The sequence below is a fragment of the Procambarus clarkii genome, chromosome 89 (genome assembly GCF_040958095.1).
Source record: "Procambarus clarkii isolate CNS0578487 chromosome 89, FALCON_Pclarkii_2.0, whole genome shotgun sequence".
Taxonomy (NCBI): Eukaryota; Metazoa; Arthropoda; class Malacostraca; order Decapoda; family Cambaridae; genus Procambarus; species Procambarus clarkii.
The window spans coordinates 5,317,637-5,333,534 of record NC_091238.1 but is presented as its reverse complement, the minus strand read 5'-3'; the positions used below and the strand labels follow the sequence as shown (position 1 = coordinate 5,333,534).

Genomic DNA, 15,898 nt, shown 5'->3' with positions numbered 1-15,898 from the left:
CGTAACTTCCTTCACACTTGCCCCTAGTTCCTTCTAGGGGCAAACACTTCCTTCCTGTTGCCCCTAGTGAGGGGCAACAGGAAGGAAGATAGAGAGGCTTGACAGTACAGTACATACATGTTATTAACAACATTCTCTGCGTGGTACTTAGGAGTCGTAAAGAAACGGCTCGCGGCAATCTACAACAGTGAGCGTCTTATCAGTAGAGGTAGAGCAACCTAACTAGTCTAACAGAGTTTTATGATAAAATGACAACGATAAAGCAGGAGGGAGAGAGAGAGAGAGAGAAGGCTAGATAGACTGTTTTCCATGACTGGCAGCAAGCCTTCGACACAGCTCCATATATCCGGCGCCCGTACACACTGAACAACTGGGGCTGGAGTAGGTGGCCGAGCCCTGGAGTAGGTGGCCGAGCCGTGGAGTAGGTGGCCGAGCCGTGGGACGGGAGAGGGGACACCTGTTTGACAGGACACAGACGATAACGTTGAGAGTAGAGAAGTAGAAGTGCCGGTAAGTTATAACTGAGACACCTTAGGGATCAGTATTGTGTTCCTTTCTATTGCTGACACATGCCAGTGATGCAGTGGAGGACCTGTATCGTTGTCTAGAGTGGATGCACACTAATGAGAGTTGTTGAGGAAGATGAGTGCAGGAGGCCTGGGGGCTGCTGGAGTGCTCCAGGTCAGGGCGGACACATGGGGGGCTCCAGGAGGGCTCCAGGTCAGGGCGGACACATGGGGGGCTGCTGGAGTGCTCCAGGTGAGGCCGGACACATGGGGGGGCTGCTGGAGTGCTCCAGGTGAGGCCGGACACATGGGGGCTGCTGGAGTGCTCCAGGTGAGGCCGGACACATGGGGGCTCCAGGAGGGCTTCAGGTGAGGCCGGACACATGGGGGCTGCTGGAGTGCTCCAGGTGAGGCCGGACACATGGGGGGCTCCAGGAGGGCTCCAGGTGAGGCTGGACACATGGGGGCTCCAGGAGGGCTCCAGGTGAGGCCGGACACATGGGGGCTGCTGGAGTGCTCCAGGTGAGGCCGGACACATGGGGGGCTCCAGGAGGGCTCCAGGTGAGGCTGGACACATGGGGGCTCCAGGAGGGCTCCAGGTGAGGCCGGACACATGGGGGCTGCTGGAGTGCTCCAGGTGAGGCCGGACACATGGGGGCTCCAGGAGGGCTCCAGGTGAGGCCGGACACATGGGGGCTCCAGGAGGGCTCCAGGTGAGGCCGGACACATGGGGGGCTCCAGGTGAGGCTGGACACATGGGGGCTCCAGGAGGGCTCCAGGTGAGGCCGGACACATGGGGGCTCCAGGAGGGCTCCAGGTGAGGCCGGACACATGGGGGGCTCCAGGAGGGCTCCAGATGAGGCCGGACACATGGGGGGGCTGCTGGAGTGCTCCAGGTGAGGCCGGACACATGGGGGGGCTCCAGGAGGGCTCCAGGTGAGGCCGGACACATGGGGGGCTCCAGGAGGGCTCCAGGTGAGGCCGGACACATGGGGGCTCCAGGAGGGCTCCAGGTGAGGCCGGACACATGGGGGGGCTGCTGGAGTGCTCCAGGTGAGGCCGGACACATGGGGGGGCTGCTGGAGTGCTCCAGGTGAGGCCGGACACATGGGGGGCTCCAGGAGGGCTCCAGGTGAGGCCGGACACATGGGGGGGCTGCTGGAGTGCTCCAGGTGAGGCCGGACACATGGGGGGGCTCCAGGAGGGCTCCAGGTGAGGCCGGACACATGGGGGGGCTCCAGGAGGGCTCCAGGTGAGGCCGGACACATGGGGGCTCCAGGAGGGCTCCAGGTGAGGCCGGACACATGGGGGGGCTGCTGGAGTGCTCCAGGTGAGGCCGGACACATGGGGGGGCTGCTGGAGTGCTCCAGGTGAGGCCGGACACATGGGGGGCTCCAGGAGGGCTCCAGGTGAGGCCGGACACATGGGGGGGCTGCTGCAGTGCTCCAGGTGAGGCCGGACACATGGTTGCTGGCTTTAACCCAGGTAAATACAATATAATATGGATGGGACGAGAGGCCGCTGCTACGGCCACTGGGGCCCAGTAACCGGGGTCTTGCTGTTATAACCTCTTCTATATCCAACCTCAAGTCTGTGCTAAGCTTTCAAGAACTGGCTGTCAGGCATTAGTACAAAGAATAAAGGAGGGAATAAACAATACACAACCACACCTTCACCAATAAATTATTACCTTCACCACCATATTATTATATAATATATATAGCAGTCTCCGTGGTGTAGTGGTAAGACACTCGCCTGGCGTTCCGCGAGCGCTATGTCATGGGTTCGTATCCTGGCCGGGGAGGATTTACTGGGCGCAATTCCTTAACTGTAGCCTCTGTTTAACGCAACAGTAAAATGTGTACTTGGATGTAACAACGATTCTTCGCGGCCGGGGATCGTATTCCAGGGACCTGCCCGAAACGCTACGCGTACTAGTGGCTGTACATGAATGTAACAACTCTTGTATATACATATATAGAGTATTACTACACGTATTTACAAAGTGTCTCTCACTCGGGACTTACAACATCGACAGTGTTCATCAATCCCAGTGAATCCACTTTCCAGATACACGTCGTCCACTCCTACTGGTAAACACCGGCGAGTTCACCTTCAACATGAGCCAGTCCACATTCACACACCCTATCTTCATGATACGATATATATATATATATATATATATATATATATATATATATATATATATATATATATATATATATATATATATATATATATATATATATATATATATATATATATATAACTGAAAACTCTACACCCCAGAAGGATTCGAACCTAGACAGCCAGGAGCACTAAGCACCTTGGCGTACCTGGTACCTTGACCACACGACCGTGTACATATCTCGGTAGTCGGTAGACTGTCCAAGATCCGACAGCGCTCGGTGGTCAACTTGGGCTGAGATATTTCATCGAATTCGATGACATATCAACAATATAATAGCAATAAATATCAGCAACAACAATATGAGGCCCGCGTCCGAGGCTCGTATTGGTGTTGGTAATTACTCTTGCTGTAGGTGCAACCTGCACACGACTGTAGGTGCAGCCCGCACATGACTGTAGGTGCAGCCTGCACACGACTGTAGGTGCAACCTGCACATGTCTGTAGGTGCAGCCCGCACATGACTGTAGGTGCAGCCTGCACACGACTGTAGGTGCAACCTGCACACGACTGTAGGTGCAGCCTGCACATGTCTGTAGGTGCAGCCTGCACATGACTGTAGGTGCAGCCTGCACACGACTGTAGGTGCAGCCCGCACATGACTGTAGGTGCAGCCTGCACACGACTGTAGGTGCAACCTGCACACGACTGTAGGTGCAGCCCGCACATGTCTGTAGGTGCAACCTGCACACGACTGTAGGTGCAACCTGCACATGTCTGTAGGTGCAGCCCGCACATGACTGTAGGTGCAGCCTGCACACGACTGTAGGTGCAACCTGCACATGACTGTAGGTGCAGCCTGCACATGTCTGTAGGTGCAGCCTGCACATGACTGTAGGTGCAGCCTGCACACGACTGTAGGTGCAGCCCGCACATGACTGTAGGTGCAGCCTGCACATGACTAGGTGCAGCCCGCACATGACTGTAGGTGCAGCCTGCACATGACTGTAGGTGCAACCCGCACATGACTGTAGGTGCAGCCTGCACATGTCTGTAGGTGCAGCCTGCACATGACTGTAGGTGCAGCCTGCACATGACTGTAGGTGCAGCCTGCACATGACTGTAGGTGCAGCCTGCACACGACTGTAGGCGCAGCCTGCACACGACTGTAGGCGCAGCCTGCACACGACTGTAGGCGCAGCCTGCACACGACTGTAAAGCTGTCGCCCAGTTGACTGGGTGTGGAGCAAGACTAGTAACTGTGTGACTCACCATAGATGTAAAGTGCCTTGTATAGTGACTGTTGTGATTCTCTTGTTGAATCACGTGTGATATAAAACGATTACCGATGTGTATATGTATTTGTGTAAATGATTGTATATATATGCACATGCATATATAGCATTAACTATCGTGTAACTAGCTTCAAAAGATTGTCATTTGCTGAGCTAAATGAACTACTGTGTTCAGTTGGTGAACTGGTTTAGTGCCTCTGTCAGGCGCTGTGTTCGGACACCTCACCGTAGAGTTTCTACAGTTCCGTCAGCGGAGTGTTAAGTGTGTCGGGTAGACGCCTTCGTCTCCAGAAGATGCTCTGCCCTTCCTCAGTGCTGTTTCGAAAAGTGAGACGTCAAGCCCAACATCCGGAACCTTTACACTGCAGGCAGCATCAATATTTATAACCTCTATTGTTGTTAGAACTACCAATATGTTGTATATTGTTTTGGGTGGCTTTGGTGTGCTACCGATTGATTGATTGATGAAGATTAAGCCACCCAAGAGGTGGCACGGGCATGAATAGCCCGTAAGTGGTGGCCCTTTTGAGCCATTACCAGTATCAAGAGCTGATACTGGAGATCTGTGGAGGCGCGACTGTACCCTGCGTGACGGGAGATGTCTCCCGGACCAAATGGTGACCAGATGGTGATGTGCTACCGGAGTGCTGACAACTTGGTCCAGCAGCACGTCAGCAGGAGCTGATGCCGAGGGCTGAGCAAGCTGAGGGGTGTCAGCTGGCCAGATCTTAATTCCCCCCCCCCTATTTATGCTGAAGATGTTTCATTGTTAACGCCCTGTAAGAGTGGTTGCCGGTATTGACTGTGTCGCTGTTCCTTCAGTTCCCTGAAAGTGCGCTTAGCTTGTAGACATGTATTGAGCGACTCACTTGTCTCTTGTGGTGTGTAATGCTCAGGTAAGTTTGGTACCTGATCACCTACTGAAGACAGTAGTGTGTCACCTCAGTAACAATATCCCGGTATAAAGCTTTGAGACAATTGTAAGTGAACAACATCGATAACAATCACTGCATGTATGCTTGCAGTGCATGTGTGGAGTGGCAGGGTTGTTAGCTCATGTTCATTCATAATGTTACCATATGACATACTAGATGGCGTGTGTGTAGTATGACATACTGATCCATAATTAGCTCTTGGACTAGCCATGGAGAGCATTGTCTAGCAGGCCATGACCTATGAGATAATCACGCCTTCCTCCTCAAACATAATACCTGTCTCCTAGGTAAAGGCAGTAGGTAAAATAGGCAATAAGTAAAAAAAAAACTCATTGCAAGAAACCATAGACAAGAAAGACAAGATTAATAACACTACCCTTCAGCAGATTGATGAAGAATAGAATCTTGAAGTCAAACTCCACAACACACTGAAACTTGGACAACAGGTCGAGGCAGGAGTCAAGACAACTAACCGAACCCTCGGAATAATGAAGCGTAACTTTGACTCTAAGGAAAAGAAGGTATTGATTCAACGTTTAAGTCTGTGGTGCGCCCCCGCCTGGATTACTGTATCCAGGCATGGAGACCTCATCTCCAGAAGCCATACCTGCTCTGGAGAAAGTCCAACACTGAGAGAAAAAATTCATTCCAGAGCTAAGTCAACTGCCATGCCAGGCACGGCTGAGGGCCACAGGGCGAACACCACTACAAACCAGGCATGACAGGGCGGATCTCATAGAAACTTAATATACTGAACAATTTGGAGCATATTGATAAAGACAATTTCTTCAAAAGGTCAGATGTAACACAAACAAGGAGCAACGGTTTCAAGCTCAACAAGCCACATTGCAGGACTGAACACAAAAGATGCTTTTTCACCCACAGGGTTATGAACCCACGGAACCGCCTACCCGCAGGAGCCGTATATACAAAAAAAAAAAAAAAAAAAAAAAAAAAAAAAAAAAAAAAGTTAAATTTTAAAATCTAGCTGGAAAAAAATATAGGGCAAATGGGGGGGACATTCGACAAGCCGCCGGCTTCCTGCCCTCGTCGAGGCCGCTAAGGTGTTAGTGGCCCTCAGATAAATTTAGGTAAATTCCTATTTGGAAAAATTTCAGAGACGACTCTTAGTGACTTCAACAGAGCAGAGGTAGTGATCCAAGACCACTCCTTCCTTAGGTAGTGATCCAAGACCACTCCTTCCTTAGGTAGTGATCCAAGACCACTCCTTCCTTAGGTAGTGATCCAAGACCACTCCTTCCTTAGGTAGTGATCCAAGACCACTCCTTCCTTAGGTAGTGATCCAAGACCACTCCTTCCTTAGGTAGTGATCCAAGACCACTCCTTCCTTACCCAACTGTTCAACCCTGTCTCCAGACACTCCCATACTCATGCTGTGTATTGTGCACCCCATACTCATCCCGGGAGTGTATTGTGCACCCCATACTCATCCTGTGAGTGTACTGTGCACCCCATACTCATCCCGTGAGTGTATTGTGCACCCCATACTCATCCCGGGAGTGTAGTGTGCACCCCATACTCATCCTGTGAGTGTAGTGTGCACCCCATACTCATGCCGTGAGTGCATTGTGCACCCCATACTCATGCCGTGAGTGTATTGTGCACCCCATACTCATCCTGTGAGTGTATTGTGCACCCCATACTCATGCCGTGAGTGTATTGTGCACCCCATACTCATCTTGTGAGCGGTAGAAGGATTATGAGTACTCCTTCTCTTCCTTCCTACTCTCCCTCACCCCTCCCACTCTCCCTCACCTTCCCTCCCCACTGGGAGCGTCCCAGCAGGCGGGCGCGGCCCACCTGAGGCCGGCCCCGGGCCCCACTAATTACGCCTCCTCACCTGCTGCTAAAACCACCTCCAGTAAGAGCTGTTGATTTACTCCGTAATTTCATTCGCTTTCCTGTCGGGAGTGAAGCAGGAGGCAGCCCGCAGCGAGACCCACAGCGAGACCCACAGCGAGACCCACAGCGAGACCCACAGCGAGACTCACAGCCAGGTCTATAGCGAGACCCGCAGCGAGGTCTACAGCGAGACTCACAGCCAGGTCTATAGCGAGACCCGCAGCGAGGTCTACAGCGAGACCCACAGCGAGACCCACAGCCAGGTCTACAGCGAGACCCACAGCCAGGTCTACAGCGAGACCCACAGCCAGGTCTACAGCGAGACCCGCAGCGAGACCCACAGCGAGACCCACAGCGAGACCCCACAGCGAGACCCCACGGCGAGACCCACAGCGAGACCCCACAGCGAGACCCTACAGCGAGACCCCACAGCGAGACCCACAGCCAGGTCTACAGCGAGGGCCCACAGCGAGACCCCACAGCGAGACCCACAGCGAGAGCGGCTGGAGGCAGGGGAGCGAGGGTGGAGGAGGGGGGGGGGGGCGGCCTGGACCAGCCATGGTGGCCAGATCTTCACATTAGTCTGACTTCACACACTAATTGTCCCAGCTGTTTGTTCTCCCGGGTACCGGGGGCAGGAGGGCCCTGTTCCTCGCTGGGGTGGCACTCCGGAGAGCACTGGGGCACCCCTGGGCACTGAGGGGGAACTGGGGAGGCTCTGGCCATGGTATGGTTCTGGGGTCACTGGGATGGCTCAGGGGGTTACTGGTCCCACAGCGAGATCTACAGCGAGACTCACAGCGAGGTCTGGCAATGGTACTGGGGTCACTGGAATGGCTCAGGCGGTCACTGGGATGGTAGTGGGGTCGCTGGGATGGTACTGGGGTCGATGGGATGGTACTGAGGTCGATGGGATGGTACTGAGGTCGATGGGATGGTACTGGGGGTCACTGGGATAGTTCTGGGGGGCACTGGGATGGCACTGGGGGTCACTGGGATGGCACTGGGGTCACTGGGATGGCACTGGGGTCACTGGGATGGCACTGGGGTCACTGGGATGGCACTGGGGCCAGTGGAATGGCACTGGGGCCAGTGGAATGGCACTGGGGCCAGTGGAATGGCACTGGGAAGGCACTGGGGGTCACTTGGATGGCACTGGGGTCATTGGGAAGGCACTGGGGTCACTGGGATGGCACTGTGGGAAATATGTGGAATGAGAGGGCAGGGAGAGGGCAGTGGGGGCCCCTCACACCACGGCCACCTCATTACTGCAGAACCACTGGGCATGGGGGTGGGGGGGGACAGACAGTGCTACGCCCCAACCACCATGAAGGTCATTATCCGGCGCTTAGAGTCTCTGAAAAGACCCAAGTGACACCGTTCCATTTAGCGCCTCAATTCCCCTAAACCTGGCCTACAAATGTGTGAAAATGTGTCTGGTAGGCCTACCCCAGGGGCCTTAACTACTCCTCGCTGCATCACGGGGAGTAATTAGGAGTGTAACAGGCTTGCAATATTGCTTGATGCTGCAATGTACGTGGGCACAGCCAGGCCAGGGTAAGTGGGGGACGCGGCGATGGCAACACTGATTTATTTTGCAATCATTCGCCCTTCAGAATATTAACGACTGTGGTTTGTACATGGGTGTAGGTGGGTGGGTGGTGCATGTGGGTGGTGCATGTGGGTGGGACAGGTTGGTGGTGCAGGTGGTACAGAAGGGTGCTGCAAGTGTAAGTGGTGCTCCTGGCTGGTGCAGGAGAACAGGGAGGAGTATAAGGGTGCAGGTGGGATCACCCCCGGAGTGCTGGTCTGGACCACCACCTAGTGCTTCGCCGCTCCTCAACTGTAGTGTTCCCACACACGGAGCCGCGTGATGGAGGCAAGAGGTCACCAGATATCGTAAGTCTAGATGCAAGTGCTCGTATAGTGCTCGTATAGTGCTCGTAGAGTGCCCGTAGAGTACCCGTAGAGTACCCGTAAAGTACCCGTAAAGTACCCGTAAAGTGCCCGTAGAGTACCCGTAGAGTGCCCGTAGAGTACCCGTAAAGTGCCCGTAGAGTTTAGTTCATTTAAGTAATTTGAATATTTCATTTGTATAGAGGTGGAAACATAAGGAGAGGAGAGGTGTGCACTGGTGGTACATGTGATACAGGGAAGTAGTGAGGAAATGTTTGGAGCAGGGTGGTGGGATCACACCTGCGTCATTCCACACCCTGACGCATTCATTACTCACTGGAGCACGATATGTGCTTAAAAGTTACACATCATAAAGTCCACCCAAACTGAAGAATTAAATATGCTTTGCGCTATAATCTAGAAAAGAATGGGGACATTGAAATAGCTGATAAACTATTTCAAGAGGGGAATGGGGAACTTGGAAATTTTTTTAATGAGTTTAATTGAGCAGACTTGTTGCTAGGCGAGGAAGTATGAGATGTATGCCAAATTTTGTGAAATATACGATGAAGGAACACAAACATTCATACCAAAAAGATGCAGAACCAGAAAACGGGATTGGTTCAATAGAAGATGTGAGAGGGCCAGAGAGGGAAATACAAGAAATGGGTTCAATATAGGAAGAGGTCTAACCCACCAGCACTACAAGCGAGCAAGAAACAGTTACACAACTGTGAGGAGTGAGGCAGAAAGGTATAGCAGACAAATGTAAAACAGATCCAGGTCTTTTCTATAAATTCATTAAAAGCAAGCTACATGTAAATGATAAAATCCAGAGATTGAAAACGGGGAACAGGACAACTGAGAATGAAAAAGAAACGTGTCAAATACGAAAACAACAGGTCTAAAGTGTGTTTGTACAAAATGAGGATTTCAGAGAACCAGACCAACTACCAATTCCAGAGCACGCCATACATAGAAGCATCTGAAGACGAAGTGGACAAATTACTTAAGGAACTAGGGAGAAATAAAGCAGTTGGAGAATGGTCGACTTGAGCACAATCGACTTGAGAATGGTCCAGGACGGACCGAAACGTCGTCGTCCCTTCAATTTCTAGTGTGTGGTCTGGTCAACATACTTCAGCCACGTTATTGTGACTCATCGCCTGCAAAAGCAGTTGGAGCTGATGGGGCTTCAATAACAGACGGTCAGAGAATTCCTGGAGGGGGCAGAATGCGGAAGGGAACTCAGAAGTAAATCCACACAGGACATGATCGGGCTACGTAACGGACAAACTCAAAGAAGGTGAAGAAAGATATATACCACCACTAAGGGTTAAGGGTCACAAGGCGAGCTCAAGGCTCAATAGTCAGTGTCTGGAAGCAAAACAGCATGGAAAGGGTATTGAGAAAACACAACAGAAGATAATCACAGCACCAAGAAAGAGGCCAGAAATGAGTACACAGACACTAGGAGAGTGGCAGAGAAGCAGTACGATAATGACAGTGTATACGAGACTAAGTCCCAGCCCAAACTGTTCTATAGTCATATCAGGAGGAAGATGACTGTGAAGGAGCAGGTTATCATACTGACAAAAGTGAGGGAGGACACACGGAAAATGACGAGGAGGTATGTGAGGAGCTTAACAAAAGCATAAGAACTATTCAAGCTGGAGCCTAATTTGCCACTTGAACTTAGAGCCCAAATTGACAGGAAATTCCACAAGAAAGTGAAGAATTGTTTTTCTCACCAGCAAGTCTGAGGCTCTCAGCTGACATCAAGTGATCAGTCCCAGTTAATTAAGGATCAGTTCCAGAAGAGAGGAAGTACGTTGCTAAGACAGTAAAGTTTTGACAAATCCATGATACTGTAATTTCAGTACTGTGAGTGGTGGTCCATGCTCAGGGCCTGTATCATTCTCCAGAGAAGGGAACAGCTTGACGTGACGGCCTCATTACTAGGTGCCTCTCTACCTGCTCGCTGAAGGGAATACATTATTCCTGTAGCAGTGTGAGGGGTCAGAGGTGGGGAGAGACCATGCCAGTGTCAAGAGCAGGTCAAGGGGTTGACCCTGCCAAGAGGAGTTTGGCAGCAAGATGTATACGAGGCTTGGAGGACTGGAGAGGCTTGGAGTGAGAGGAAGAGCTTTTGAGAGACGAAGAGTCTTGGAGCAGGGAGGGAGGAAGATGCTTGGAAGAGGGAAGAGTGGATAAGTGGCATGGAAGAAGGAATAAGTGGCTTGGGTAAGGGTGGTAGAGGCTTGGAAAAGAAAGATTCATGAACGAAGGAAAAAGAGGTTTGGAGGAGGAAGAGGCCTGGAGGAGGAAGAGGCATGGAGAAGGGAGAAAGAGGCTTGAAAGAAGGAGGAACAAGCTTGGAGGAGGGAGGAAGAGGCTAGGAGGAGGCGGGATGGAGGGGCAGCCGCGGTAGCTAAACCCACTGGCCCAGCAAGAGGGAAGGAGGGAGGCCGCCCGCGCTAATGAGTGCCCGTTACTTCTTTATTAATGACTTCACGCCGGTCGTAATGGCGCCTCCACTACCTGCCGACACCCGCTCCCGCAGGAGGTGTCTGTGGGGCGTTGAGGGCCTCCACTACCTGCCGACACCCGCCCCCACAGGTGTCTGTGGGGGCGTTGAGGGCTTCCACTACCTGCCGACACCCGCTCCCGCAGGAGGTGTCTGTGGGGCGTATAGGGCCTCCACTACCTGCCGACACCCGCTCCCGCAGGAGGTGTCTGTAGGGGCGTTGAGGGCTTCCACTACCTGCCGACACCCGCCTCACAGGAGGTGTCTGTGAGGGCGTTGAGGGCCTCCACTACCTGCCGACACCCGCTCCCACAGGAGGTGTCTGTGGGGCGTTGAGGGCCTCCACTACCTGCCGACACCCGCCCTCACAGGAGGTGTCTGTGGGGCGTTTAGGGCCTCCACTACCTGCCGACACCCGCTCCCGCAGGAGGTGTCTGTGGGGCGTTTAGGGCCTCCACTACCTGCCGACACCCGCTCCCGCAGGAGGTGTCTGTAGGGGCGTTGAGGGCCTCCACTACCTGCCGACACCCGCCCCCACAGGTGTCTGTGGGGGCGTTGAGGGCCTCCACTACCTGCCGACACCCGCTCCCGCAGGAGGTGTCTGTAGGGGCGTTGAGGGCCTCCACTACCTGCCGACACCCGCTCCCACAGGAGGTGTGTGGGGCGTTGAGGGCCTCCACTACCTGCCGACACCCGCTCCCACAGGAGGTGTCTGTGGGGCGTTGAGGGCCTCCACTACCTGCCGACACCCGCCCCCACAGGTGTCTGTGGGGGCGTTGAGGGCCTCCACTACCTGCCGACACCCGCCCTCACAGGTGGTGTCTGTGGGGTGTTGAGGGCCTCCACTACCTGCCGACACCCGCTCCCACAGGAGGTGTCTGTGGGGCGTTGAGGGCCTCCACTACCTGCCGACACCCGCCCCCACAGGTGTCTGTGGGGGCGTTGAGGGCCTCCACTACCTGCCGACACCCGCCCTCACAGGTGGTGTCTGTGGGGCGTTGAGGGCCTCCACTACCTGCCGACACCCGCCCCCACAGGAGGTGTCTGTGGGGCGTTGAGGGCCTCCACTACCTGCCGACACCCGCCCCCACAGGAGGTGTCTGTGGGGCGTTGAGGGCCTCCACTACCTGCCGACACCCGCTCCCACAGGTGTCTGTGGGGCGTTGAGGGCCTCCACTACCTGCCGACACCCGCCCTCACAGGTGGTGTCTGTGGGGCGTTGAGGGCCTCCACTACCTGCCGACACCCGCTCCCACAGGAGGTGTCTGTGGGGCGTTGAGGGCCTCCACTACCTGCCGACACCCGCCCCCACAGGTGTCGGTGGGGGGGGGGCGTTGAGGGCCTCCACTACCTGCCGACACCCGCCCTCACAGGTGGTGTCTGTGGGGCGTTGAGGGCCTCCACTACCTGCCGACACCCGCTCCCACAGGAGGTGTCTGTGGGGCGTTGAGGGCCTCCACTACCTGCCGACACCCGCCCCCACAGGTGTCTGTGGGGGCGTTGAGGGCCTCCACTACCTGCCGACACCCGCCCTCACAGGTGGTGTCTGTGGGGCGTTGAGGGCCTCCACTACCTGCCGACACCCGCCCCCACAGGAGGTGTCTGTGGGGCGTTGAGGGCCTCCACTACCTGCCGACACCCGCCCCCACAGGAGGTGTCTGTGGGGCGTTGAGGGCCTCCACTACCTGCCGACACCCGCTCCCACAGGTGTCTGTGGGGCGTTGAGGGCCTCCACTACCTGCCGACACCCGCCCCCACAGGAGGTGTCTGTGGGGGCGTTGAGGGCCTCCACTACCTTCCGACACCCGCTCCCACAGGTGTCTGTGGGGCGTTGAGCGGTGGGGTGGTGTTTGTGGTGTGGGAGGTGGTAGTGAAAATGATGGTGGAGATAGTGGTAGCGGTGGTGGAGATAGTGGTAGCGGAAGTGAAGATAGTGGTAGTGAAGATCGTGGAAGTGGTGGTTTTGAAGATGGTAGTGGTGGTAGTTGTGGTGGAGGTAATTGTTGTGGTGGTGGTAGTTGTGGTAATGAAGGTGGTGGTGGTAGTGAAGATGGTTGTTGAGGCAGTGAAGATGGTTGTTGAGGCAGTGAAGATGGTTGTTGAGGCAGTGAAGATGGTTGTTGAGGCAGTGAAGATGGTTGTTGAGGCAGTGAAGATGGTTGTTGAGGTAGTGAAGATGGTTGTTGAGGCAGTGAAGATGGTTGTTGAGGCAGTGAAGATGGTTGTTGAGGTAGTGAAGATGGTTGTTGAGGTAGTGAAGATGGTGGTGGTAGCGAAGATGGTGGTGGTAGCGAAGATGGTGGTGGTAGTGAAGATGGTGGTGGTAGTAGTGAAGATGGTGGTGGTAGTGAAGATGGTGGTGGTAGCGAAGATGGTGGTGGTAGTGAAGATGGTGGTGGTAGTGAAGATGGTGGTGGTAGTGAAGATGGTGGTGGTAGTGAAGATGGTGGTGGTAGCGAAGATGGTGATAGTAATGCTGGTAGTGAATATGGCGGTGGTGTGCATGAGAGTGGTCATGTAGTGGATGGTGGTTGGGAGCAGTGCTGCCAACTCAAGGTTTACACCCAAGACAGACACACCAATAATCTTAAGACGCTCAACAGTTCCCAGATATACATGTTAAATAATCCTACAAAGACATTACGTCCATCGAATCCTCGAGCACTTTGTAAAAATCTAAATAATAACACAAAAATAATAATATAATCCTATTTACCTTCATATTTCTACATTAATCAAAACTACAAATCCTCGCCTTCAGCTTCAGCACTAGATGGTCCTGGCTGAGAAGAATTCAAAACCATTTTCAAGTGGAGCGATTGTTAAATACAGCGATGTGCTGCTTCCCTATACCAGCTTAGGTCTACACAGCAATGTGCTGCTACCCTATACCAGCTTAGGTCTACACAGCAATGTGCTGCTACCCTATACCAGCTTAGGTCTACACAGCAATGTGCTGCTACCCTATACCAGCTTAGGTCTACACAGCAATGTGCTGCTACCCTATACCAGCTTAGGTCTACACAGCAATGTGCTGCTACCCTATACCAGCTTAGGTCTACACAGCAATGTGCTGCTACCCTATACCAGCTTAGGTCTACACAGCAATGTGCTGCTACCCTATACCAGCTTAGGTCTACACAGCAATGTGCTGCTACCCTATACCAGCTTAGGTCTACACAGCAATGTGCTGCTACCCTATACCAGCTTAGGTCTACACAGCAATGTGCTGCTACCCTATACCAGCTTAGGTCTACACAGCAATGTGCTGCTACCCTATACCAGCTTAGGTCTACACAGCAATGTGCTGCTACCCTATACCAGCTTAGGTCTACACAGCAATGTGCTGCTACCCTATACCAGCTTAGGTCTACACAGCAATGTGCTGCTACCCTATACCAGCTTAGGTCTACACAGCAATGTGCTGCTACCCTATACCAGCTTAGGTCTACACAGCAATGTGCTGCTACCCTATACCAGCTTAGGTCTACACAGCAATGTGCTGCTACCCTATTCTATATGAACGATTACACAGTGTAGATCAAAAACTAGGTATAAGTTCATCTAATATTTCCGTCTCACAGGTGTCAGGGGGAGCAAATATCTGCCTTATTCGTGCCCAACCGGTTCAGCATCTCCCCTGAGACCTTAGTACTGACACAAGCCACTAATGAGGACTGAGGCTCAAGAGCAGGAAATAGAGCCACAACAAGGTAATTATCAAGGAAAAGCACCAAGCCATTACGACTATATAGCACTTGGAAGGGGTCGGGATTAGGATATGATGGGGTGGAAGGAATGGTGCCCCCAGCTACTTGGACGGTCGGGGATTGAACGCCGACCTGCATGAAGCGAGACCGTCGCTCTACCGTCCAGCCCAAGTGGACTGGAGGGAAATAGAGCCAACGACTCAATGTGCCTGTGAGTGCACTCACCTAATTGTGTTCACCAATATCAAGCTCCAGCTCCTGGTCTGTTCCTCACTTCGTGCGAGAACTCCCTGTATTTACCCCGTTCTTTAAAGATGTCCCAACGTCAAGAAACTGTCGTAATAAAGTGCCCTTATCCTAACCTACCAGAGGATCCAAACCAGAAAACGGGACAGTATGTACATTTCGAGTTTCGAGAGCCGCTACCATTTTCTAGTACGACAATTTTTGGTCTTAGGTAAAGTACGTCAAAATGCGACGTGCTGTTAGCAGGACGGTTCCTCTGTTAGCCTCATCATTTCTACGTTCATAGGGATAATATTTTCTAAAATGCTTTGACTTTTGACAATACAATTGAAACTGTTATATTAGAAGCTGAAGTGAAGCCGATGTTGGGGTGTTTCTCCCCTCCAGTGATCTACTCTACACAGGGAGCCGGTCGGCCGAGCGGACAGCACGCGGGACTTGTGATCCTGTGGTCCTGGGTTCGATCCCAGGCGCCGGCGAGAAACAATGGGCAGAGTTTCTTTCACCCTACGCCCCTGTTACCTAGCAGTAAAATAGGTACCTGGGTGTTAGTCAGCTGTCACGGGCTGCTTCCTGGGGGTGGAGGCCTGGTCGAGGACCGGGCCGCGGGGACACTAAAAGCCCCGAAATCATCTCAAGATAACCTCAAGATAACCTCTCACACCAGGAATTTCAGAGAAACACCTTCAGGGAATTTTGGCAATAATCATCATGTTATATTTACAAAAATCATGAAACTTGTATGATATAACCCCCCAAAGTTAGCAATAATAATAAGATTTTTTTATAAAC

At 53.0% G+C, this 15,898-nt stretch overlaps 2 protein-coding genes across 2 annotated transcripts; one reads left to right on the top strand and one right to left on the bottom strand.

Annotated features, from left to right (window-relative positions):
• Positions 1–531: 531 nt before the first annotated feature.
• LOC123773263 (proline-rich protein 36-like) lies at positions 532–1,971 on the bottom strand. The gene has a single exon (XM_045766876.2). It carries the CDS (start codon positions 1,969–1,971, stop codon positions 532–534), a length of 1,440 nt encoding a protein of 479 aa, XP_045622832.2.
• LOC138359103 (germ cell nuclear acidic protein-like) lies at positions 1,970–9,303 on the top strand. Its single transcript, XM_069317810.1, has 3 exons — positions 1,970–1,991; positions 6,797–7,250; positions 9,147–9,303. The coding sequence occupies exons 1-3, from the start codon at positions 1,970–1,972 to the stop codon at positions 9,301–9,303; spliced, it is 633 nt and encodes a 210-aa protein (XP_069173911.1).
• The last annotated feature ends 6,595 nt before the right edge of the window (positions 9,304–15,898 follow it).